At 37.9% G+C, this 23,461-nt stretch overlaps 1 protein-coding gene across 1 annotated transcript in view; it reads left to right on the top strand.

Annotated features, from left to right (window-relative positions):
• Positions 1–23,461, top strand: part of MIB1 (mindbomb E3 ubiquitin protein ligase 1) — a 131,578-nt gene that overhangs the window by 19,625 nt on the left and 88,492 nt on the right. Inside the window, exons 2-6 of the mRNA XM_026456026.1 lie at positions 5,675–5,846; positions 8,506–8,635; positions 13,516–13,620; positions 18,158–18,224; positions 19,854–20,058. Coding sequence (XP_026311811.1) covers positions 5,675–5,846; positions 8,506–8,635; positions 13,516–13,620; positions 18,158–18,224; positions 19,854–20,058 — 679 coding nt within the window. The remainder of the gene's footprint in view (positions 1–5,674; positions 5,847–8,505; positions 8,636–13,515; positions 13,621–18,157; positions 18,225–19,853; positions 20,059–23,461) is intronic.

Below are 23,461 nucleotides of genomic sequence, written 5' to 3'. Positions count from 1 at the left end.
CAGATGTCTTCATAAAGCCTAGCAAAGGAAAAGGGCATTAACTCCTTAGGGTAATATGGTATTCTGTAGAAAGAAAAAAAAAAAAGGTTCAGTTAAGGAGTTACATTTTATGAAATAAAAATTTTTAAGGAAAAACTCTTGCCAGGGCTAATGGTTTTAGATGAAAATGAATTGGGTGGATGTAGTGAGGGAAACAAAAAAGCTACCATGGTACAGTAAAAGATTAGTAGAATGTTGATCTTGTTTATTTAATGGCCTTTCTTCTGTTTTATGTTTTCTTTAAATATCAACTTTTATTTCAAAGTCAATTAATTATATTCTCATTAAAAATTCTGTAGTGCTCATTTTGGTAGAGGAATGGGTTGCTTTGTTTACATTTTTCAATTCTTAGTGTTAGTCTGTTTCACAGCTGTTCAGTAGCTTTGTTGGCATTTGAACTGTGGGAACCAAGAAAGCAATTGGATGTCCTTTTGTGTGCATTAATGGTTTTCCTGAGGTATTCTTTAAAACCATGAATTATAGAATTTTTTTAACCGGTTGTCATTGTGTGTTTAAATGGTTCCTTTTAAAGAAAGCCTGTACATAGATTTTGAGCTCATGACTGTTATCATTGTATGTTGTGGAAAATGAACTTAGAAATAAAAAATATGTAAATGAGGCAGTGGTTGCAAACGGGACAGTTTTTTCTGTTGTTGTTGTTGAGTGGGATAGTTGGGGATACATTTTCCCTACGTCTTTCATCAACCAAGTCACATTTGAAGAGCTGCACAGTTAATTCAGGATAAATTCAGGATAAACCTCTTAAGTGTGTAGTGAATACTGATTTGTTTAGTGCATTTTGCTTTTTTGTGATGATGGAACTAAATCAGATTTATTTTAGACCTTGTTCAGAAACTTAGCCATTTTGTGGACATTTACTATCGTTGGTATTTGATACTGTGATATTTTTTGTCAGCTTTCCTGTGCTAAAACAGATACGGTTATTAGAATCTAACTTCAGGCGTGTGGCAGTGAGGTTGCTTTAAATCAATATGTAATCAATTCCATATAATGTCCATTTTGGAAAAATAATTCTATAATTATTTCTGTATTGTTGCTTCTAACACAAATGTCAAAAGTTTACAAAATTAGGTACAGAACTATTCTAGGTCACACAGTTTTTTTTTTTTTTTTAAAGTAAATTGTGGAATCCCATAAACAGAAAAAGATTTTGAAGAACTGTCATAGTTGTCTGGTGCAGGGCTATTAAACTGAATATTAAATTTTCATGGAACTGCCATTTTTAAAGAGAAATGCCAACTATAACAATCCATTTAATTAGTTTTTTTAAATTCACATTTTAATACTGAAATACAGGCATACCCCTGTTTTATATAGGCATTATACACAGTTCTATTCCTGGAAAACCAAGTTATATTTAAAATGGAGGAGAGGCATGCCAGATGGCATTTTTCAAAGATGGCCGCATCCATCTACATCCCATCCCACGTGCTCTTCTTAGGAGACAATGATATTCCACCTGAAGAGGCTGCTTCCCTCCCTCAGTGGACCTGGGTAAACATTTGTAACTGCCTCAATTAATAGAGTAAAGAGGAAATAACACTGTGAATTCTGAGGTTTGGTCACAAAAGGCAAGGCAGATGTCGCTTGTCTGTCTGTGTCTGTCTGTCTTTCACTCTCTCTCCCCTCAGGATTCACAACCTGCCTGCACAGGGAGCTCTGAGCCAGTTCTGAGAAAACCATAAAAGTGCTAGGTTAAGAGTTGAATAGTACATTTTACCGTTTTAAGGAAAGTCTTTCTAAGCATGAAGCCTCAGAAGTCACACACACGCCGACGAGAGCACACATAGAAAATGTGTACCCAGAAAACAATCTGGAAACCCCCACCAAACTGCTAACAATGGGTGGGAGTGCACGATGAGGGGGGACTTTCACATTTTGTTCTGTATGCTTTTGGGTTGTTTAAAGTTTTATTATAAGTGTGTTACTAATTTTAGAATTTAAAAAAGAAAATAAACAAGAAATACCAATTTTTTCCTCTCAAATTGGCACAGATTAAAAATACTACTTCAGTGCATGCTAAAGATGTGTCAAGAAAGCCAGTCAGATACTGCTGAAAGGGAAATATAAATGGATACAATCTCTATAGAAGGCACTTACAGAGTGTTTCAAATGTCATCAGAGACTTTGACCCTGCCTTCAATGTTTAAAAAAGACACATTCAAAGATACTTGTTTGTGGCAGAGAAAGACAGAAAGTTAACATAACCAGTGTTGAAAATATGGGACTATTATATGTAAATTATATTAATCCATAGAGCGAAATTCTATACAGTTATTAAACCATGTTGTAGAAGAATTATTACTGACATGGTAAAATATCATTTTATAAAGTAGTTTGCAAGAAACTACAATGTGACATTTTTGCATCTAAATTGTATGATACATGTAATATAGAAACTAGAAAGATAATTCCCGGGATGTGCTGATGGGATTAGCCCTTGTGGTTTTCCAGGTTTTCTACACTGAGTGTATATTAATTCTAGGAAGCAGCTGGGTGAGCAGGAGCATTTAACATGAAGTATAAGCATCAGAGATGCCGTGTGTGTCACTTTAAACTAAAAACAAAAACATGAAGGAACCTAAGCAAATCTTTACACAAACCAACTTTCAAATTACTTTAGTTACTTTAGTAATACGGTATATAATTGCTATTTAGAAGTTTTTATTTATTTTAATCTTTTAATTCACAGATGAATAATTAAATGTTCCCCATGTACAGTCTCTGAAAAATCTAAACTTTTATTAAGCTCTTTGATTTCTGTATAAGTATTGCAAAATTTCTCTGGGATAGTTGATTATTCTGATTATATTATTTAAATAGATGACTAGTGCATTTACTAAATCTATATTAAGATGAAGTTAAGTGCAGTATAATTCTTTATATGTATATTTTGCTTTAAAGTTTTTCAAAGTGTGTTTACCTATCACTTTAATTTTTTTTCTTTTTTTAAATGAAGTTTCTGTTTCTAGGAGTTTCTAATTTAGCCTCACAATGTCTCTTTCTGTGTGAAAGGAAGTATTTTCTTAATTTATAGATGAGAATATTGGTCCCAGAGTATTTAAGTTGATTTTGAATATCAAGTGGATAGTAAGTTATACAAGTAAATTCTTCAATCACGTACGCTTGTTTTTACCATTTGAGGTAGCAATTTAAATACCGTATTGTATACAGGTTAGAAATCATGTCTGATCTTGTTAATTTCTAGCCTGACTCTATAATTTATCTCCAAGTCTCTGGCTGTATTGCATGTTTCTGCTAAGCAAAGTCGTTTCTGGTTCATTGAACATACTCTCCTTTTCTGTGATTTCCTCCTTTCTTTGAAAGATCCACTCATCCATCATTTCTGTGGAACTTTTCCTGATTCTTTTTCCTATTTAGTTTCTCAGGCGAGTTTCTATCAATGGAGACCTGGGCTTGTATTTTTTGATTAGATATTCTTATTTTTTGTTGGTGACTCCATTCTAGTTTTTAAGCAGAGCAGTTCTAGATTTCAGTTTATTGTACTGTTTAATTGCTAAATATCTCTAATACTTAACCTGTTTTCTCTTGAATGATCTCATTTAGACTTTCTCATTTATATCCTCTATATCTTTTGTCTCCTGACCCGAAACTACCAAGCCCTAAATATCTCTGGAACCCATTTCTCTCAGTTTCTACTGTCATCACCTTAATTTAAGCTACCATTATCTTAGCTGGGCTGCTACTAACTTCTTTTAACCTGACTCCCTTTCTCTAGCCATTTTTACTTTTTTCTCCACACTACAGCAGGTGTGATTTGTAATTTTTAAGTTTTTTTTGAGTTAGAGCCTTTCTTAGTTGCCCAGGCTGGAGTGCAGTGGCGTGAACATGGCTCTAAGAGTGATACTTGAAAGCAGCAGAGGGCATGCCTGCAGTAGGAATAAAGAAATAGTTCTGAATGAATCAGTAGACACTCATGTCCACTGTCTTCTGTCCCTAAAGTCAGGCATTTATGTGGCAGGAGACTGCAGAAGGATTGCACATAAAACATATTTGGTGTTGGGGTATCAGGCTTTTTGTAGTCCATTAGTATCCCAATTCTTTCAGGTGTTCGTTCCTTCCTCCTTCCTTCCCTGCTTCCCTCCTTCCTGCCTTCCCTCCCTCTTCCTTCCTGATCCTTGCCCCTCCCCTCCCTTTCCCTCAAAGCAGGCATACACTCAAGTTTGGCCCTTTGTTTAGAATCTGGTTATCTGAATATAGAAAATGAATAACATAGGGTTTTTTTTTTTCCTTCTTATCAGGAAGTAGCAATCGTGTATTATATTAGTAATATGACCACTTTTGTACTCTAGTTTTTACATATGTAGCATGTTATTTGATTTTTAGAACATGTTGTCTCACCTTTAAAGAATAGATTACATTCTCCAAAGGGGACTGAGGCTGTGAGAATGAAAGGGCTCCTTTCTTCTATTTAATTATGGAAATGTTCTAAATGGATACAAAGAGGAAGATGATGTAAGGAACTCCCATGTACCCATTACCTAGCTTCAACACGGCTAATCTTGTTTTACCTGAATCCCACTTTACTTCCCCTCTGCTTCCCTGGAAATTTTGAAAAACAAACAAAAAAAAACTCACAAAAAAACAACACACACAGTATTTTATACGTAAATACTTCTGATAAAACGACCTTTTCAAGGGCGTAAAAGTAAATACAGACAGAATCAGAACTTGAATCCAGGAGAATGTCACTTTTGCACAGATAATACAGCACTTGTTTGTTCAGCATTTAGCTCCACCATCCAGGATGTGTTTATAAAGTAGTGATACTGATGTTGACAAGCCACATATTGTTGAAAAAAAAAATCCTAGTTTTTATTTATTGAACAAGTGATATTAATATAACAATAGAATAGTAAAGAGTATTACCCCCAATTATTTCACCTGAAAATGAAGGTTGTTTTCATTACTTATATTGGTACCTTTTATAGTTCTAATGTCTGTCTCATTCATCCATGTGATTAATTTTAGTGGAGGTCATTTTACCAAGTGTTTACTTTTTCTAGAGCTTATTATTTCTTGTTCCCCAAGGGGATAAAACCCCACTATAGTGTATTGTTTCCTTTAAAATAGGGAAACTTGCTTCCTAGTCATTTTCTGAATTTTCTTGACTGTGGGAAAACTTGTCAATATCTAAGGGTAGTAAATGCTTAAGTTAATTGATAGTTTGTTTCCATGATATCATAAGGACAAAATGGTCTTTTCTTTTGGAGTAATTGTTTACCTAGAAAATAGTTGAAAATTCTTTCAAAGATTTCTGAGGTCTTGTAGTCTGAAACATCTCCTTAGTGATAAAGGATTCTTTCTTTCTGTGTGTTGAACATAGGTTCTAGTTTGTGGATGAGAATGAAGAAAGAGTTACTGAGATGTGTTCTTACTAATGAAAAAGGGAGCAAAGGGAAAATATAACTTGCATTGATTAAAATAGTTGAGATCCATTATCTTGAAGCTATATGTGTTAAATTTGAAGTGTTATATCCCAGTTTATTAGAGTATCTTGTAAATGTTCTGATCTTATTTTTCTCTCCCAAGGAATAATATTCAGATAAATAAAATTTGAGGTTAATCAGAGCATGTGTCCTTGTTTTAATAGGCATCAAGCATGATGGAACCATGTGTGATACCTGCCGCCAGCAACCGATCATTGGCATTCGATGGAAATGTGCAGAGTGTACAAATTATGATTTGTGCACAGTGTGTTATCATGGAGATAAACATCATTTAAGACATCGCTTTTACCGAATTACTACACCAGGAAGTGAGAGGTAGGGAGAACCCTTTTTTCTTCAACCGAGGGTTTTTGTTTGTATTCAAGTTATGTACTTCTGGGCCTTAAAAATAGGATTAGCAAATAGCTTCTGACAGTTGGTTTAGTGACAGGGGGTACCAAATAGTAGGACAGAAGTGGACCAATCTGCCACATAACAAGTGAAGAGCTCTGTGAAGATGGAGCTGTCTGTACTTTTCCAAGGTAATCTGGACTATTATTTCTCTGGCTTAGAGGGTTAGCACTACTGTACATTTGGAAATACAAGGACATCCAAAGAGATAGCAATTGTTTTCTTCTCACTATGCCTTCTAGTCTGTTAATTGATATCAGATGAATGGTAGGGCCCATTGATTGAGTCAATAGGCGTTTATTAGGACTACACGGGATCTACTATGTTTATGGACACTAGAAGATAAATAAGACACTTAGTAGTCTTAAGGAGTTTACAAATTAAAGGAAATAGTGAATCAGTGATTGTCATGTGATGTTTTAGACTGTGTTAGAGATGTGTATTAAGTGTCTTAAAAGCAATGAGAGAGGAGTATTCATTGTTAATGGGCGCAGAGGTTTAGGTGATGGGATCTTCTCATGTAGATACAGATAATGCAAAGGAGCAAGAATCCAGACAGTCATAGGGAGGCAGCTAGGAGTAGGAGTAGATACACAGATTTTGGAGTCAGACTCTCTTGGTGTAGATCATAATCGTGCCACTTATTAACTGAGTAATTTTGAACGAGTTGATTATTTTTGTCTTTTGTTTACAATTAAAATTAGGAATAATAAAGACATTGTAAAAATGAATAGGACTGGGCGTGGTGGCTCATGTCTTTAATTCCAGCACTTTGGGAGGCCTGAGGTGGGAAGATTACTTGAGGCCAGGCATTCAAGACCACCCTGGACAGCATAGTAAGACCTTATCTCTATTAAAATAAGTAAGTGAAAAGAATAGAACAGTGAAATAAAATTAGAAAAACAAAGCAAAAATCTCCAAACCTTTCTGATTATGTGAATGAGAAGGATGTAGAACAATAAGGATACATGGCCTTGGAGAACCAAGCTGGCCCAGATACTTGAGTGTAGAATCTTTATCAAGGTTCATAATCTTCTGTAAGTATGTAGTACTGTGAGAACAGGTTAGTATAGGTAAAATCAAGAGCACAGGTGTATTTTACTGATATATACATATATTAATCCATTTTCATACTGCTGTGAAGAAATACCTGAGACTGGGTAATTTATAAAGGAAAGAGGTTTAATTGACTCACAGTTCAGCATGGCTGGGGAGGCCTCAGGAAACTTACAATCATGATGGAAGTGGAAACAGACATGCCCTTCTTCGTATGGCGGCAGCAAGGAGAGGTGCTGAGCAAAAGAGGGGGAAAGCCCCTTATTAAAATCATCAGATCTCGTGAGAACTCACTATCAAGAGAACAGCATGGAGGTAACCGCCCCAATAATTAAGTTACCTCCCACTGGGTTCCTCCCACGACGTGGGAATTATGGGAACTACAGTTCAAGATGAGATTTGGGTGGGGACACAGCCAAATCATATCAATACAGTACTCTAAATTTTTGAATAATGACTAGTTTTTTTTTTTTTTTTTTTTTGAGATGGAGTCTTGCTCTGTCGCCTAGGCTGGAGTGCAGTGGTGCGATCTCGGCTCACTGCAAGCTCCGCCTCCCAGGTTCACATCATTCTCCTGCCTCAGCCTCCGAAGTAGCTGGTACTACAGGCGCCTGCCACCATGCCCAGCTAATTTTTTGTATTTTTAGTATAGATGGGGTTTCACTGTGTTAGCCAGGATGGTCTTGATTTCCTGACCTCGTGATCCACCCGCCTCGGCCTCCCGAAGTGTTGGGATTACAGGCGTGAGCCAGCACGCCTGGCCAGAATAATGGCTAGTTTTAAAAAACAGGTGATTTCACGCAAAAATCTGTTGATGGATTCATAGAACACCCTGCTCCCCTCCCCCCATACAGAAGACTATCAATACTGGGCTTGCGTTTGTTCCTGGCAACAGTTTGTTGAAGCAGTGGAGCACTTTAGACTGGATCCTTAGACTGATGATGCTTTTGAGTCAACCAAAGTCCTTGCCATTCCCTGTTACCTTCCTAAGTCTAGGTCAAGTGCCATTTGCCACTGCAGTGCTGTCTTTCTTAGGCTGTCATTTATATTACTCACCTGGAAGCTATAGAGAATTTGAGTTTGCCACCTCTACAGTAGTGAAGAGTATACTGATACCCTGAATTGCTTAGACTAGGATCATATGTGGAGTCCATTACATGTTAACTTTTGTGCCCTTGGGCACATTACTTCTTTGAGACTGAGTTGCCTCATTTATAAAGTGGGTAATATGGTGGTAACTTTCTCTTAAGGAGTGTAACACACTTTACTCCTATGCAAGTGCTTTTACATATTATATAATAAAAGCTCAGTAAGAGTTAGCTGTGATTGTTATTACAACTATTACTGCCATCATCATCGTCACCTGTGGAATATAAAAGGTATTCCTGTGTCATGCTGTTATGGAAGTAACCAGAACAATTAAGAATCTTTTTACTTTCAAAATAACATTTTTATAATTTTGTTTTAAAAAGTAAATTATTATTACCTATTTTTACATAAACTTGAAAATAAATAACTTTATTTTTAGGGTTCTGTTAGAGTCTCGTAGGAAATCTAAGAAGATTACAGCCAGAGGAATCTTTGCAGGTGCGAGAGTGGTGCGAGGAGTGGACTGGCAGTGGGAAGATCAAGATGGAGGAAATGGACGTAGGGGAAAGGTACAGTATTTTTCTTAATTCATCGTGTATTCTAGAGTATTATGTGTTCAGAAGCTTTTTATCACTACTGTAAATGAATTTCTTGGTCCTTTGTTTTCTATGCCAGTAAAAATTTTTAAAATCTTGACTTCTTTTTTCTCTGGAAGTAAAAAGATTGTTCTTGCTTTTTATAAGCATTGATGTTTCTTAGAGGGTCATTAGGTAGGTTTGACCTTCCCACTTTCAGGTTTCATATTGTCATTTTGTTACCTAGCATGCTTTTCTGAATGCATTTGGACCAGTCCTCCCTAAGCAGTGTCTCATGTCCTTGACTTTCCTGCTATTCAAATTTCATTTGAATTGACTTGTTTTATATTATCTTCCCTCAAAGATCTGTTTCTGAGGGGCAGTGGGCAATTACGCTGTTAGCTAGCCTACCTACCTCTGTTACCCTTTGCAGATAGTATAGTGGGCTCAGAATTTTAGGAGTAGGTCAAAGCAGAATATTCTGTGTGGTGAAATGAGAGACCTCAGCTGATCTAGGTGGCAGGGGATGGGGGTGAAGAGGAGAGTGGGAATGTCATTATTACATAGTCCAAATAAGCCAAGTACACTTGAGACTGTGAGTCAGGCTCACTTGGGCGATGTGTCCCCAGTTGAATAAAAACGGTATAGTGGCAGTGGGGATAAGAGCCTTCAACTTGTTTGGCCCCCACGTATTACACGGCTGCAATCTGGACGGGTCACTTTCCATACTTGGTGCCCAGCAATCATCCTGGAAGCTCCCTTTGAAGCCCTGTGATGAACAAAGATGCTTTTGCCTCTCTTCCTGACTGGATCTCATGTTTTCTGTATCCCATTATATCATCTTACTTAGCTTACTGTCTCTTTTGGTAGAACACACATTCTGGTAACTTGTTTTGAAAGAGTATGTGAGAAGTAAAATTTTAATACTTTTATTTTGAAAAATTGAGTTTATAGTCTTCCCCATAGTTAATTATATGGTCAGAGGGGGTTGGAAGTCATCTTTCCTCATCAGCTTTTGAAGGCATTTGCTGTTCGAAGCCACATAAATGGAACTTTCTGTTTTTTGCTATATTGGCACTTTTTTGGGATAAAAGTAGGCATTCTTGAGGCTTTGAGTCATTCGTATTACATTTTTGGTTTGCTTTGATTGAACACATGTTGTGTTTTGAGAACAAAATGAGGGCCAGGCATGGTGGCTCATGTCTGTAATCCCAGCACTTGTGGGAGGCTGAGGCAGGTGGATCACTTGAGGTCAGGAGTTTGAGACTAGCCTGGCCAACATGGTGAGAGACCCTGTCTCCACTAAAAATACAAAAATTAGCCACGCATGGTGGTACACGCCTGTAGTCCCACTACTAGGGAAGCTGAGGCAGGAGAATCGTTTGAACCTGGGAGGCAGAGGTAGCAATGAGCCAAGATTGTGCCACTGCACTCCAGCCTGGGTGACAGAGTAAGACTCCATCTCAAAACAAACAAACGAAAAGAACAAAATGAAGAAAAAGAAATGAAACTGTCTTGTACATGTGACTCCAAGTGAGAGAACTTCATAAAATAAATCTTTAGAGTAACATTGTTAAGCACATTTTTAAGACCAAATGTGACTTCTGTTGTCTGACTTTTTTGTTTTGGCCTATGTATGTGAATGAAGAAAGTTAACATCCCTTTTTCCCCTTCAGTGCTGGATACTTTATCCCACTCCCCTGATGTAACCCACATTCATTGTATATAGTGTATTCTTCCTTTTTGTTTTTTTAAATATATGTTAGAGATGGAGTCTTGCTGTGTTACCCAGGCTGGTCTCGAACTCCTGGGTTCAAGCGATCCTCCTGCCTCCACTTCCCAAAGTGCTGGGATTACAGGCATGAACCACTGTGCCCAGCCTGTTCTTAAAGGGTTTCTTAAGTCTTGCTATACATGTTAGTCTTTTAAAGCTGTTTTTTATACAAATATGATTAAGTATACTAGATCATAATTTTTTTAACTCTTTATTATGGAGTATTTCAGACATACACTTGAGTAGAAAGTATAGTATAATAAATTCCCATGAACTCATACCCAACTTCAACAATTATTAACTTAAAAAAAATACCATTTATTTGTTGAAGAAACCAGATTCTATTTGGCCAATTGATTCTTTATAGTATTCTTTAACTTCTTTAACTTGTTCTTTTAATCTTTGTATTTCCTATAAACTAGTTGTTAGAGCTAGAGGCTTGATTAGATTCAGGTTCAATTTTATTTTGGCAAACATACCTCATGTGATGCTGTATATTTTCTACTGTATCACATAAAAGGGGCACATGAAGTCTGATTATCTTGCTATTAGTGATGTTAAGATTGATGAACAGATGCAAATTTTGTCAGATGTATCCTTTACAGAGTTTCTTGGCAACATTCTACCTAATGGTTTTAGCAGCTGTTCCTTGCGCATGTGAAATTACTATAGTTATTTTCTTATGCCTTCCACTTTGTTTCCCCCTCAGTAATAAATCAAGTCATATTAAAAATGAAGGAATTTCGTTTAATGATTTGGACCTTGACTAATGAACTTACTTCTATTTCAAGTAATTTGAAATTTAAAGTAAATTTGATTTAAACAAAATTTGTCTTTGTTTTTTAGGTAGTTAAATGCTTTTTACTCATCCTATGCAATACAGACTTAATATAGCATCACATTTTTGAAAACGAAGTTAAATCTGAATATATTAGAAACAGAAGGAACTTGTTGCTACAGATTTCATGTTTTACCTTCGAGTGCTAGAAACTGTTACTTTGGAAGGTTATATAGTGGTTAGTAGAGCAGAAATCATAAAGCAAATTAAGGTAAATGGTAGACTCTAACTTCAGGATGGTAGTTACCACTAATGGGAGGCAGGAGTATGGGATTGATGAGATGGACATAGGGGACTTGAAAAGTATTGGTTATATTTTTTTTCTTAGGTTGGGTAATAATTACATGGGTATTCCGTTTATTCTTTTCTTTAAAGTTTATATATGCTTTGGGCGGCCAAGGCAGGCAGATCACGAGGCCATGATCACGAGACCAGCCTGGCCAACATGGCGAAACCCCGTCTCTACTTAAAAAAACATACAAAAATTAGCTGGGCGTGGTGGGGGGGCACCTGTAATCCCAGCTACTTGGGAGGCTGAGGCAGGAGAATCACTTGAACCTCGGAGGCGGAGGTTGCAGTGAGCTGAGATCGTGCCATTGCACTCCAGCCTGGGTGACGAGCAAAAAATAAATAAATAAATAAAAATTTACGTATGCTATATTTTATAATGTGTAATATATGTCAAAATTTAAAAGAACAAATGGACTAATTTACTAACAATTTAAAATACGTTTCAAGTGATTCATCAGATCTTAAACATAAAACCTTTTTATTTCCACAAATACATCATGAAATACCTGGCTTACAAAACTGTTTGTTTAGTACAGGATGAAAAAGAATGGTCATTATATATCTTATTTAAACTAATAGTTTTTAAGTATATACCTTAAAAGTTATACTTCAGCCTGTCGTTCTAAGTAACTATGAAGGATGGCTGTGATTGTAAGTATCAAGATGGAGAAGAGTAATATGAATTGCATGTGTACAGCTTCCCACTCTTTGTTGTAGTCAGGTTTACTTGAGAAGGTCCAAGTTTAATGCTGTTTGTCATTTTTGTGTACAGGTTGAACATTCCAAATAAAAAAATCTGAAACCTGAAATGCTCCAAAATCTGAAACTTTTTGAGCACTGACATGATGTTCAAAGGAAATGCTCATTGGAGCATTTAGAATTTCAAATTTTTGGATTTGGGATGCTCTAAGTACCGTGCAGATATTTCAAAATCTGAAAAAATTTGAAATCTAAAACATTTCTTGTCCTAAGCATTTCAGATAAGTACACTCAACCTGCATGTGATTCTAGGCCTTAAAGCAATGGCAACCCCAGTATTTTTTTTTTTTAATTTTATCCAGTGAATTCAAGAATCAGACTAGTTGGGTGTGGGGCTTGGAGATAGTGTCTGAGTTTCCATGGTAGGCGTGCCATTTTAGGTGGCCTGCAACTGTGGGATACTGCTGGAGGAGCAAAAGCAACTCAAGACCTACTTAAACATTGCCACCAAGGCTCTTCAAGAGCTTTGTGCTTGTTAATTTTTAACTGACCAAAAAGGTTTATCTTGAATCATTTTGGGGATTTTAAATTTCATATTGAGTAATGGGCTTAAAAGAATATACTGTTTTGGCCGGGCATGGTGGCTCACGCCTGTAATCCCAGCACTTTGGGAGGCCGAAGCGGGCAGATCACCTGAGGTCAGGAGTTTGAGACCAGCCTGGCTAACATGGTGAAACTCCATCTCTACTAAAAGTACAAAAATTAGCCAGGCGTGGTGGCGGTCACCTATAATCTCAGCTACTCAGGAGGCTGAGGCAGGAGAAACTTGAACCCGGGACGCAGAGGTTGCAGTGAGCCGGGATCATACCACTGCACTCCAGCCCGGGCGACAAGAGCGAGATTCCATCTCAAAAACAAACAAACAAACAGAAAACAAAACTGTTCTTAAAGGAATCCGTTTAAGATTAAAAATATTTTAAAGTTTGTATCAAATTCTATTTTCTGATAATCTATCACTGTAATCCCCAAGCCTCTTGATTTAAAATTTCTACAGTGGTGTTAGAAATTACCTTATAATTCTGGAAAAATATGGCTCTAATGATAATTTAACTATATGTTAGGAGCGACATATTTGGCAAATTAGTATTTTTCATGATCCTGTTCCACAGGTTGCTAGATGAAATGATTTTTAAGATTTAAATGTAATAATTAAAAGAACTAAGCTCTTCCCTCCCCTTTAAAAAACTTCTTTTCTCAAAAAACGTCTGTTAGGTAACAGAAATCCAGGACTGGAGTGCATCAAGCCCACATAGTGCAGCATATGTCCTCTGGGATAATGGTGCTAAGAACCTTTACAGAGTTGGCTTTGAGGGCATGGTAAGTAGTGAAGAGCCATAGCAGGTGAAAGAAAATGTTGGATGGGTGAAAAGCTCTTACTGCTCTTTTATTATTTTTCCTTTGTCATCTCCCTTTGTCAGAACCTTTGCGTTTTTACTATGTTTCTCTAAACTATGTAATAGTCAATATGATACCTTACTGTATATTGGTTGTGTAGAGCTGACCCATTTTCAGTGTAAGTCCAGGGGGTTTATTTATGAAAATCTATCAAAAAGATTGGAAATCATCTGTTAAGACCACTCCTTGGCATGGATGGACCTGGAAGACAGTATTATAATGAGATTTTGTGATATATTTGTATTCTGTGCTCTGGTAGCTTATAAAAATATAAATTACAACAGATATTAAAATTATTTTTTAGGAGATTCCTCCCCACCCCTTGGTATTTTTTAAAGTATAGTGTTGATAATTGAAAATGATTGACTTAGAAATACCTTGAATTACTTAAGTGTTTAGAAAAATAATGGAGGTTTATTCAATGAGTTGTCCTGTGTTTTTGTACTTTTCATGGACCATTGTTCAAGCGCTGATCTTGGCTGGACGCTGTGGCTCATGCCTGTAATCCCAGCACTTTGGGAAGCCCAGGCAGGTGGATCAGTTGAGGTCAGGAGTTTGAGATCACAGTGGTCAACATGGTGAAACACTATCTTTACTGAAATACAAAAATTAGCTGGGTTTGATGCCATGTGCCTGTAATTCCAGCTACTCGGGAGGCTGAGGCACGAGAATCGCCTGAACTGCGAGGGTAGGGGTGCAGAGCTTGCAGTGAGCCGAGATCACGCCATTGTACTCCAGCCTAGGTGACGGAGTGAGACTGTATCTCAAAAACAGTTGATCTTGCTATTCAGTTTATAGAGTGTAATAAATAAATGCCAAAATATTAATGCCTTTCACATCCTTTTCGTCTTGAATACATTCCGTATTCAAAGAATTCTTTAAATTTCCTTTTTAAAAATCAGCTGTCTATGTTCTTGTTAGGAATGGAGAAAATATCCCAGTGTCCCCTTAATTTATTTCTATTTATTTATTTATTTTTTGAGACAGAGTCTCATTCTGTTGCCCAGGCTGGAGTGCAGTGGCATGATCTTGGCTCACTGCAAGCTCTGCCTTCCGGGTTCACACCATTCTCCTGCCTCAGCCTCCCAAGTAGCTGGGACTACAGGCGCCCACCACCATGCCCTGCTCATTTTTTGCATTTTTAGTAGAGATGGGGTTTCACTGTATTAGCCAGGATGGTCTCAATCTCCTGACCTCATGATCTGCCCCCCTCAGCCTCCCAAAGTGCTGAGATTACAGGTGTGAGCCACCAGGCTCGGCCTTATTTATTTACTTTTAGAGACAGGGTCTTGCTCTGTCACTCAGGCGGGAGTGTAGTGGTGCAATCATAGTTCACTGAAGTCTTGAACTCCTGGGCTCAAACAAGCCTCCCACCTCAGCCTCTGGAGTAGCTAGGACTGTAGGCGTGTGCCACCATGCCCAACTAATATTAAAAAAAATTTTAGTAGAAATAGGGTCTTGCTATATATATTGTCCACGCTGGTTTTGAACTCCTGAGTTCCAAGTGATCCCCCACCTTGGCTTTCCAAAATGCTGAGACTACTAGCATGAGCCACTACACCTGACCAATTCATTCCACTTATATATTAAAAGCCAGCCATGTGAATTTAAACAGATACTTTAGTTGCCAATTTTTATTATTGTATATAGCAGTGGTTATCAGCTTTTCATTTTCTTCATCCTCTGCCTGTTTTTAAATTGTCAGTTTTTTAGAATTCCAGTTGATTATTAATTTTCTTCAAATGAAGTCTATGTGCTATATGTGCTCAGGTAGTTAAATGAATGGTATTTATGTAGACTGATGGCCGAGTATGTGGTTGTGCCATTATTTATTTAATGAGATTTCTCTTGATGGGGACCTGAGTTGGATTTTGTTTCCCCTGCTGCTTCAAGCAGTGTGTCAGTAAGCATCCTTGTGTATATGCCTTTGTACATTATGGTATATTTCCTTAGGATAGATTCCAAGAAGTAAAATTGCTGGGGTAAAGTATTTTTTTTTTTTTTTTTTTGAGACAGAGTCTCGCTCTGTCGCCCGGCCTGGAGTGCAGTGGCCGGATCTCAGCTCACTGCAAGCTCCACCTCCCGGGTTTACGCCATTCTCCTGCCTCAGCCTCCCGAGTAGCTGGGACTACAGGCGCCAGCCACCTCGCCCGGCTAACTTTTTGTATTTTTTAGTAGAGACGGGGTTTCACCGTGTTAGCCAGGATGGTCTCGAGCTCCTGACCTCGTGATCCGCCCGTCTCGGCCTCCCAAAGTGCTGGGATTACAGGCTTGAGCCACCGCGCCCGGCCGGGGTAAAGTATTATATTAAAACAATTTGACAGCCGGGAGTGGTGGCCCACACCTGTAATCCCAGCACCATGGGAGGCTAAAGCTGGCAGATCACTTGAGTCCAGGAGTTTGAGACCAACCTGGACAATGTGGCAAAACCGTGTCTCTACAAACAATAAAAAAATTAGCTGGGTATGGTGGTGTGCACCTGTAGTCCCAGCTACTTGAGAGACTGAGGTGGAATGGAAGTGGAAGGATCACTTGAGCCCTGGGAGGTGGAGGCTGCAGTGAGCCGTGATCATGCCACTGCACCCCAGCCTGGGCAACAGAAAGAGACCCTGTCTCAAAAAAAAAAAAAAAAAAAAAAACACCCAAAAAACCAGTTTGACTCCTATGTCTCTTTGGCCAGGATTCAGTGACAGTAAAAGATGCTATAAAAGAGTTGGGTCCTGTGTGTGTGTGTGTGTGTGTGCACATGCGTGTGCATGCGTGCAGGCACACACGTGCATATGTATTAGAGGAACTCCTTTCCTTGATATAGGGTAAGATGTTCTAATATACACCTGTACTATTAGGTACTTTTAAGTAAATCCAAATCCAAATTTTCACAGTATACACAAGGTTCTTCCTGTAAGCCCACATTTTCCGTACTTTTAATTATACCGCAGCTACCTCCCCCATTCAGATAGTAATTTGTTTTCTTGTAAAAGATAAATGGGAAGGAACTTTAGTTAACCAGGTTATGGCGAGGTAAGGACTAAAGTTGATGTAAGGCCGGGCACTGTGGCTCACACTTGTGATCCCAGCACTTGGGGAGGCGGAGGCGGGCAGGTCACTTGAGGTCAGGAGTTTGAGACCAACCAGGCCAACATGGGGAAATCCCGTCTCTACTGAAAATGAAAAAATTAACCAGACGTGGTGGCACATGCCTGTAATTCCAGCTACTGGGGAGGCCAAGGCAGGAGAATTGCTTGAAACCAGGAGGTGGAGGTTGCAGTGAGCCGAGATTGCGCCACTGTACTCCAGCCTCGGTGACAGAGTGAGACTCCATCTCAAAAAAAAAAAAAAGAAAAAATTGATGTCAGTAGGAAAATCAACTGGACAAGGAATCAAAAGACTGTATTTGGTTTCGTTATTTTCTACTTTGTATTGGCTATTTAGTTTTGAATAATTTCCAGGTTTTGGTTTGTTTTTGGTAAAAGTGTCTTTAAAATGGAATGTGCTGGCCTGGCGTGGTGGCTCATGCCAGTAATCCCAGCACTTGGGAGGCTGAGGTGGGTGGATTAGTTGAAGCCAGGAGTTTGAGACCAGCCTGGCCAACGTGGTGAAACCCTGTCTCTACTAAAAATGCAAAAATTAGCCAGACCCGGTGGTACATGCCTGTAATCCCCAGCTGCTTAGATGACTGAGGCATGAGAATCGCTTGAACCCAGGAGGCAGAGGTTGCAGTGAGTCACTGTACTCCAGCCTGGGCAACAGATCAAGACTCTGTGACACATACACAAAAAAGAATGTGCTGTGCACATTTCCAATAATAGATATTTGTTGTTCTTTTTTAGCATGTGGTTTTCAAAATATTATAATTAATATTTATTAATTGTAAGTATTTTAGTTTAATGTAATAAGATTCAGACATTTTATTTTGTTTGTTTATTTTTTGAGACAGTCTCTTGCTCTGTTTGCCGGGCTGGAGTACAGTGGTGTGACCTCAACTCACTGCAACCTCTGCCTCCCGGGTTCAAGCAATTCTCCTGCCTCAGTCTCTTGAGCATCTGGGATTACAGGTGCCCAGCAGCACACACGGCTAATTTTTTTGTATTTTTAATAGAGAAGGGGTTTCACCATGTTGGCCAGCCTGGTTTTGAACTCCTGACCTCAAGTGATCCACCCGTCTCGGCCTCCCAAAGTCCTAGGATTACAGGCGTGAGCCACTGTGCCTGGCCAGATTCAGACATTTTAATTTTGAACTTTAAAAGAAGGCTGAAAGTAAATAAAATATGACCTATCTGAAGATCAGGTTTCTAGTTTTTACAAGTACTTTTGAAAGCAGTATTTAATGTGATTGTTGACCTAGACTATTCTTGACTTCTGTTTTGGGTATGTTCTGAATGAATATTTTTGCCTATTTCAGATATTGAGTCATATTTGAAGTTTCATGGGTGATTTTTCTGGTTTCTTTTCTTCTTAGTCTGATCTGAAATGTGTCCAGGATGCCAAGGGAGGTTCTTTCTACAGAGATCACTGCCCTGTGCTAGGTGAGTGAGAAGATTAGAGAGTATTACTAAATAATAGGTCAGAGTTGGTGGAATCAGTAAAATGTTTAAATTGGACTTCAGAAAAGTTAATTACCACTAAAGTTACTTAGAGAAATTTTTTTTTGGCTTTACTTTGGTCTGAAAGTATTTTTCCTTTTATTATGCTTTATTTGTACTCAGAGTTGTCATGTCTTGAGGATTGATTAGCCATTTATGTCATAATTTATTTGAAACTTCTATGTTTTAACTGTAAATTATATTGTTGAAAAATTTTGCATTAGATTAAAACAGTTGTATGTCATAGACTATTGAGAATAGGATTTGACACTTTTGTGCTTAAAAATTCCTTAGAATTTTTGTCAAATTGTCTTCCTAAGAACAGCTCCAAGGTTAAGATAATATGTATAATTTCATGTATCATTAAAATGAAAAAAAGGGAACAAGAAAACCAAAACTACCTTCATTTTATAGGTTTATTGTTGCCTGGATGAACTTTACCACACTCTACTGATCTTTATTCTCTGGTTTTCTTTCTCATGTGAACTGTGTTTCTCCTTCAAATCATTTGACTTCCCTTTGTAGCAAAAAGTGCTGTTTTTTTGCAGTATACTTTAATTTTTTTTTTAAAAGGGAGAAGGCTTAAAAAATGTTATGTTTTTTAATGAGCTCATCTATTTATCTTGCTTTCTTTTTTATTTTTTTGAGACGGAGTCTCGCTCTGTTGCCCAGGCTGGAGTGCAGTGGCCGGTTCTCAGCTCACTGCAAGCTCCGCCTCCTGGGTTTACGCCATTCTCCTGCTTCAGCCTCCGAGTAGCTGGGACTACAGGCGCCCGCCACCTCGCCCGGCTAGTTTTTTGTATTTTTTAGTAGAGACGGGGTTTCACCGTGTTAGCCAGGATGGTCTCCATTTCCTGACCTCGTGATCCGCCCGTCTCGGCCTCCCAAAGTGCTGGGATTACAGGCTTGAGCCACCGCGCCCGGCCTATTTATCTTGCTTTCATAAAACAAGCTTTCTTGTTTTGTGTCTTGCTTTCATAAGAAAATTGCAAAATCAACATGCATATTTTGGATCTCAGCCTAGTGTTTCATGATCTTGAATTCATCTCAGAACTAGCTTTTGAAAATAATCTGGGGAATGGCTTTGACACATTTTAAAATGCTCTTTAGGGCAAGAATCACAGGAACCATTTGTTAAAATAAAATAGTACTAAGCACTTAAGGGAAAAAATAATTCCAGGCTTTCATTCATATTCTCTAGTTAGTTATTGTGGTTCTGATGCAGTGGTAGTAAGTTATCCAGGCATAGGTGAGCATTTTCAACACCTGGAACTTTGTGTTCTGATGTAAGGTTGAATTGTCTTTTATAGACTCTACTCTTACTCAGTCTTTGTTGTAACTCATCATATTATTTCAGTTTTTGAGTCTGTTTGGCTTTTTTCTTTTTTTAAAAAAAGCTTTCTAGTTCTAAAATTTTATACTTATAGTGAGTTCTCAAGACCTTTTAAAACTAGATGGTACCTGAAACTAAAATATCTACATGTTATTTAAAGATAACGCAGCTGCATGTTGTTGTGAGCTTTTTTCCCTCCTTTATTCAATTGCCTCTGAAATTCACCTGCCATTCTACAGGTGAGCAGAATGGCAACAGGAATCCTGGTGGATTGCAGATTGGTGACCTGGTAAATATAGATCTCGACCTAGAAATTGTACAGTCTTTGCAGCATGGTCATGGAGGATGGACTGATGGAATGTTTGAGACTTTAACTACAACTGGAACTGTTTGTGGCATCGATGAAGATCATGACATTGTAGTACAGTATCCAAGTGGCAATAGGTTGGTGATATCTATCAATTTTTGATGATGACAAATAAAGCTAATATAGAGAAAAGAGTCTTAGAGAAAGCAAATAATGTGATACAACCAAATACTCATTAAAGCTAGCTTTTAGATGGTAAGTAAAAATCCAGAGTATATATTGGAAAGGTGGAGAGAAACAAATGGTAAGAATTACTTGTGTGTGTGTGTTTGTGTCTCTTGTGTGTGTATGTGAATTTATATGAGGATGTTTATGATACAGTGTTCTGTACACTATTTTTCCTTCAAGAGGAGAATACATTATGTCACTATTAGGTCTGACTGCAGCCTAAAAGTTCTGTGTTAGTAATGGACTATATCAGTCTACCCTGAATGGGAAGGGTTTTACATTAAAACTCCTTTGGTGCTTATCTCCAGGGTCATCTCTTATTTTTTGTTTTTATTGATACACAAGAGGTGTACATATTTTGGGATACATGTGACGTTTTCATCCATGCATACAATGTGTAATGATCGAACAGGCAATTGGGACAACCATCAGTATTAACATCACCCCTTCTTTACATTGGGAGCATTCCAATTCCTTTCCCCAGCTGTTCTGAACTATACAAGTTGTTAACTATAGTCGCCTAACTGTACTATCAAACATTAGATCTTTTTCCCTGTATCTAACTGTAGTCTTGTACGCATTTACCATCTCTCTCATCCCCATCTTTCTCTTACTGTTTCCAGCCTCTGGTAACCACCAATCAACTTTCTATCTCCATGAGATCCACGTTTTACATCTCCTCATATGAGTGAGAACATGTGGTATTTGTCTTTGTCTGTCTTATTTCACTTAACATAGTGACCTCCATTCCATTCATGTTGCTGCAGATGACAGGATTTCATTCTTTTTATAGCTGAGTAATATTCCATTGGGTATATGTACCACTGTTCTGTTCTGTTCTGTTCTGTTCTATTCTGTTCTATTCTATTCTATTCTATATTTAGAGAAGGGATCTCATTGTATTGCCCATGCAAGTCCTGAACTCCTGGTCTCAAGTGATCTTTCTCCCTTGGCCTCCAAAAGTGTTGGGATTACAGGAATGAGCCACCATACCTGGCCCACATTTTCTTTATCTTTTCAGTCTATTTATGAACATTTAGGTTGATTTCATGTCTTGGCTGTTGTGGATAGTGCTGCAGTAAACATGGGAGTACAAATCTCCCTTTGACATACTGATATTCTTTCTTCTGGGTATATATACCCAACAGTGGGATTACTGGATCATATGGTAGTTCTGTTTTTAATTTTTTGAGGAACCTCCATACTGTTTTTCATAGTGGCTGTAATAATTTACAGTCCCACCAACAGTCTACGTGTGTTCCCCTTTTTGTGTGTTCTTGCCAGCATCCTAAAAGCCATTTTCTTTTTTTCTCTTTTTAAAAATTTAAATTCAAAACTTTTTTTGGAGTAGAGACAGGGTCTTGCCATATTGCCCAGTCTGGCGCTGAACCCCTGGCCTCAAGTGATCCTCCCACCTTGACCTCCCAAAGTGCTGGGGGCTTGAGCCACCTCGCCTGGCCGATAAAAGCAACAGTAGTTTGAGAGGACTGATATTTGTTCTTATTTAAATGTTTGGTAGAATCTAGCATTGAAACCATCAGGCCCTGGGGCTTTTCTCTGATGGGAGATATTTTTATTACTTCTTTGATCTTGTTACTCATTATTGGTCTGTTCAGGTTGTATATTTACATATATATATATATATTTTTTTTTTATTTTTGTTTTTTTGTTTTTGTTTTTGTTTTTTTTTGAAACAGGGTCTCCCTCTGTCACCCAGGCTGGAGTGGCACCATCTCAGCTCACTGCAACCTCCGCCTCCCAGGTTCAAATGATTATCTTGCCTCAGCCTCCCAAGTAGCTGGGATTACGGGCATGTGTCACCACACCCAGCTAATGTATTTTTTAATAGAGGTGGAATTTCACCATGTTGGTCATGCTGGTCTTGAACTCTTGACCTCAAGTGATCCGCCCACCTCGGCCTCCCAAAGTGCTGAGATTACAGGTGAGCCACCTTGCCTGGCCAGGTTTCATATTTCTTCATATCTCAATCTTGGTAGGTTGTTTATGTACAAGAAGATCTATTTCTTCTAGATTTTTCAATTTGTTGGTATATAGATGTTCATGATATTCTGTCATGACCCTTTGCATTTCTGTGGTATCAGTTATGTCCCCATTTTTGTTTCTGATTTTATTTGGGTCTTCTGGTTTTATCTTAGTTGGTCTACCTAAAGATTTGTTGATTTTGTTTATGTTTTGAAAAATCCAGCTTTTCATTTTGTTGATATTTTCTCTTTTTATTGTCTCAATTTCATTTATTTTTGCTGATCTTTATTACTTCTTCTTTCTACTGTTGTATTTGCTTTGTTTTTGCTTTTCTAGTTCCTTGAGCTGTATTGTTAGGTTATTTGAAATCTTCCTACTTTTAAAATTATTATTATTTTTTTGAGATGGAGTTTCGCTCTTATTGCCCAGGCTGGAGTGCAGTGGCGTGATCTCAGGTCGCTGCAACCACAGCCTCCTGGGTTCCAGCGGTTCTCCTGCCGCAGCCTTCCCGAGTACCTGGGATTAAAGGCATGTGCCACCAAGTCCGACTAATTTTGTATTTTCAGTAGAGATGGGGTTTCTCCATGTTGGTCAGGCTGGTCTTGAACTCCCAACCTCACGTGATCCACCCACCTCGGCCTCCCAAAGTACTGGGATTATAGGCATAAACCACTGCACCTGGCTTTAAATGATTGATTAGGTGTTTATTGCTATAGATATCCCTCTTGCTACTGCTTTTTCCATATTTCATAGATTTTGATATGTTGTGTTTACATTTTCATTTGTTTTAAGAAATTTTAAAATTTCCTTCTTAATTTCTTTATTGACCCTTTCATTGTTCAGGATAATGTCTAATTTCTTTCTAGTGTTATTCTGTTGTGGTCAGAAAAGATACTTCATACAATTTCAACTTTTTTGAATTTAGTGAGACTTGTTTTGTGACTCAATATGTGGTCTCTTTTGGAGAATGTTCCTTGTGCTGTTGAGAACAGTGTGTATTCTACGGCAGCTGGATGAAGTATTCTGTGTGTCAGTTAAGTATATTTGGTTTGGATTGTAGTTTAACTTTGATGTTTCTTTGTCGATTTTCTATCTGGATGATGATCTTTTCATTACTGAAAGTTAGATGTTGAAATGTCCCCTACTATTAAAGATACTGCAGTGTATCTTTCCCTTTAGATCTGTTGATGTTTGTGTTTTATATTTGGTTGCTCCAGTGTTGAGTACGTATGTAATTGTTATATCCTCTTGCTGAATTGACCACTTTATAATTATATAGTGACTTTTGTCTGGTTTTACAGTTTTTGACTTAAAGTCTATTTTATCTGA

The sequence above is a fragment of the Piliocolobus tephrosceles genome, chromosome 18 (assembly GCF_002776525.5).
Source record: "Piliocolobus tephrosceles isolate RC106 chromosome 18, ASM277652v3, whole genome shotgun sequence".
Classification (NCBI taxonomy): Eukaryota; Metazoa; Chordata; class Mammalia; order Primates; family Cercopithecidae; genus Piliocolobus; species Piliocolobus tephrosceles.
The sequence above is the reverse complement of the archived record's forward strand: the minus strand, read 5'-3'. Positions and strand labels throughout refer to the sequence as shown.